Source organism: Penaeus japonicus, unplaced genomic scaffold (assembly GCF_977035675.1).
Source record: "Penaeus japonicus unplaced genomic scaffold, GWHDUDI00000001_assembly GWHDUDI00000004, whole genome shotgun sequence".
NCBI classification, from domain to species: Eukaryota; Metazoa; Arthropoda; class Malacostraca; order Decapoda; family Penaeidae; genus Penaeus; species Penaeus japonicus.
The window spans coordinates 22,519,333-22,522,445 of NW_028234406.1; the positions used below are offsets into that span (position 1 = coordinate 22,519,333).

General features: G+C 38.6%; 1 protein-coding gene across 1 annotated transcript in view; it reads left to right on the forward strand.

Annotated features, from left to right (window-relative positions):
• LOC122252730 (TBC1 domain family member 19) overlaps nucleotides 1-2,654 on the forward strand; it is a 3,972-nt gene extending 1,318 nt beyond the window's left edge. Inside the window, exons 4-12 of the mRNA XM_086535803.1 lie at nucleotides 49-136; nucleotides 244-304; nucleotides 533-653; nucleotides 776-888; nucleotides 1,013-1,087; nucleotides 1,237-1,299; nucleotides 1,744-1,906; nucleotides 2,223-2,332; nucleotides 2,559-2,654. Of these exons, the coding sequence (XP_086391929.1) occupies nucleotides 49-136; nucleotides 244-304; nucleotides 533-653; nucleotides 776-888; nucleotides 1,013-1,087; nucleotides 1,237-1,299; nucleotides 1,744-1,906; nucleotides 2,223-2,332; nucleotides 2,559-2,654 (890 nt within the window). The remainder of the gene's footprint in view (nucleotides 1-48; nucleotides 137-243; nucleotides 305-532; nucleotides 654-775; nucleotides 889-1,012; nucleotides 1,088-1,236; nucleotides 1,300-1,743; nucleotides 1,907-2,222; nucleotides 2,333-2,558) is intronic.
• Nucleotides 2,655-3,113: the final 459 nt, after the last annotated feature.

Here is a 3,113-nt window from a genome sequence, read left to right on the forward strand (position 1 = left end):
TTATTGCACTTCAGACCAGTCAGTTCGACTTATTTTCTCATGTTACAGACCTGACTATGATTAGACCAGTTTACGCCCCGAAAGACTTCCTCGAAGTTCTTTCCAGCCTGAGGAACCCAAACTATGACGAATCTACGTGAGGAACTTTGTATTCTTTTGACTTTTTATGACGATACGTTATGGATAAGAATAGATTAAAGATACATATGTATTTATCACTGATACAAAGATTATGTTTTCCAGCGATGAGAATCTATGGGGTTGTATTCAACTGCCTCTCAAGGTCAAAGATATAAAGGGTCTGGTGAGTAGAAAAGATAATAACTTACAGGAAGAAACTTTGCTATCAAACTTTACTTAAAACAATAAAATGTGGTTATATTTATATGCTTATATTTGTCTTAATTACCACACACTCAATTGCACTGTTATAATTAATTTTATTTTGTCATCTGGCAAGTCTTTATAAAAAGATACTAAATATGCCATTCTTTGGCACCGGAACTCCGACAAATAATAATTCGACTCTCAGGTAGAGGTGTACGGAGAGTTGGCATGTTGTTGCAAGCACACAGGTCTAGACGAAACGGTGCCCGGGGAACACAAACCAAATCTCACACTTGCAGACGAAAGGCTTATAATTGGCCAAAAAGGTAAATAGAATAACCCCCAACTTTTCTTAAAAAACAACAGTGTATAATTTTTTTCTGTTGTAAATATTCTTAACTTTTCTAAGTACGAACTGATGTAAACTTACTTATTCTCCTGGTACTAGTGGTGGAAAAGAACCATGGTCCCCTCAGCAAGGAGTTTTGTAAGACGGGATGCCCTGCGGGTCTCCGGGCTGTGCTTTGGCATCAGGTTCTTGGACTGGAGGTCACAGACAAGGTTAGTCTTAAAAATGTAATAATGATATACATTCGTGAAAAGGATCTCTGGTAATCGGGACCAAGTCTAATGTAGACTTTATTATTCATTACAAATTTAAACATTCTGTCATGCTTTTCCTCAGCATTGCAAGTACTTTGAAGAACTGAAGAAAGGCGTAGTGCAACATGAACTTCTTGTTGATAAACTGATCATGAAGGTAAGAGGTCAGTTGCAAGTCAACGGAGCGAAAATAGCTATGGCACTGGGCGGTCAGTTTTGCAATAAATTTATTCCAGATACTGTTTGTATTATTTTCATATTTGGTAAATGATGGTTAAATGAATGCACTTTCTTGGAATTTTACAGGATATACAGCTAACAGCTTCCAATGACGACCAGTATTTCGTGTTCGAAGACATCCTTTACCAGGTAAATCCCCCCCCCCCCCTCTCTCTCTCTCTCTCTCTCTCTCTCTCTCTCTCTCTCTCTCTCTCTCTCTCTCTCTCTCTCTCTCTCTCTCCCCCCCCCTCTCTCTCTCTCTCTCTCCCTCTCTCCCCCTCTCTCTCTCTTTCTCTCTAAATACACACACACACACACACTCATTCACTCATATATATATATATATATATATATATATATATATATACATATATATATATATATATATATATATATATATATATATATATATATATATATACATATATATATATATATATATATATATATATATATGCACATATATAAAATATACAGTATGCTATACACATATGCTTAAAGATGAATATATATTTGTGTATGTGTAAGACTATGTCCATGCCTCTTTCTCTCAGACCATAACCGTGATGAGTGAAATATCTTGTTTTTCCACAGGTGCTGCTGTGCTTCTTCAGAGACACGGAGGTGCTGAGCCACTTCGAACACAGCAGCGCCTCCCCGCCACTGTCCGTCGCCCGGGGCCAGACTCCTTCTCCGGACACACTGGTGGCCTACCCTCCCTGTGGGATTATTCCCTTCCATGGATTCACCATGTATGGTAAGATGTCGAAAAATGTTTGTGCTACTCTAAAAGGATCAGGGGTGTGTGCTGGGGTGGATAAGTTCTTTATTGGCTTAAACGAAGTTGCACATGGCTTGCAAAAAAGCCTTTGTATATAGGTCCACACACACACACACACACACACACACACACACATTTACACACGCACACACACACACACACACACACACACACACACACACACACACACACACACACACACACACACACACACACACACACACACACACGTTTATTTGTGTGTACATACTTGTATATGCCCATGTAGAAGAAAAGATTTGACTCTCCACAGCGGCCCCTCTCAGCTGTTTATACGAGGACCCCGTTCAACTCTACTTCACCTTTCGGGAGATGTATTGCCGTTACTGGTATCGTCTCCACGTGGTAACTAGCCATAACCAGGTAGACCACAATTGCAATTTGCTTTACTAGTTTGGAAGCCAGTTTTACATTAGATCTAATTTGAGAATAACATAAGGAAGTAATGCTAACAATCTCATACAAAGTTAGTTACTATGTTGCTTCTTAATGAATAAAATTTTCACATGCTAAGTGTATTCATATTTCAGTTCCTTTTACTGATCTTCCGTGCCGAAAGAAATTTCTCACTTTTTCATACCCACCGTAGGGCGCAGCGGCCTTGGCTCTCCAGTTTGAACTTTTGCTACAGAGTTCGGAAACACGGCTCTGGCAACACTGTGCTGCAATGGGAATACAGCTGTAAGTTTATCATGAGTTTTCGGTGGTCAGTGCTCCCATTTCGGTATACTTATTTCTGTTTACGTATACTTATATTGATTCTTGGATTTCTCTCTCTCTCTCTCTCTCTCTCTCTCTCTCTCTCTCTCTCTCTCTCTCTCTCTCTCTCTCTCTCTCTCTCTCTCTCTCTCTCTCTCTCTCTCTCTCTCTCTCTCTCTCTCTCTCTCTCTCTCTCTCTCTCTCTCTCTCTCTCTCTCTCTCTCTCTCTTCTCGTCTCTTCTGTCGATGGTTGGATCAAGCTTCCGGCGCGAAAAAACCTCCAACAGCCTCAGGATGTGAGTTCATGTGAGTTCTGTGGATTATAAGGTATTATTATATTACGGTTTATATTAATATATAAATATATATATATATTATATATAATATATAAATATAATATATATATATATATATATATATATTATATTATATATAATATATTATT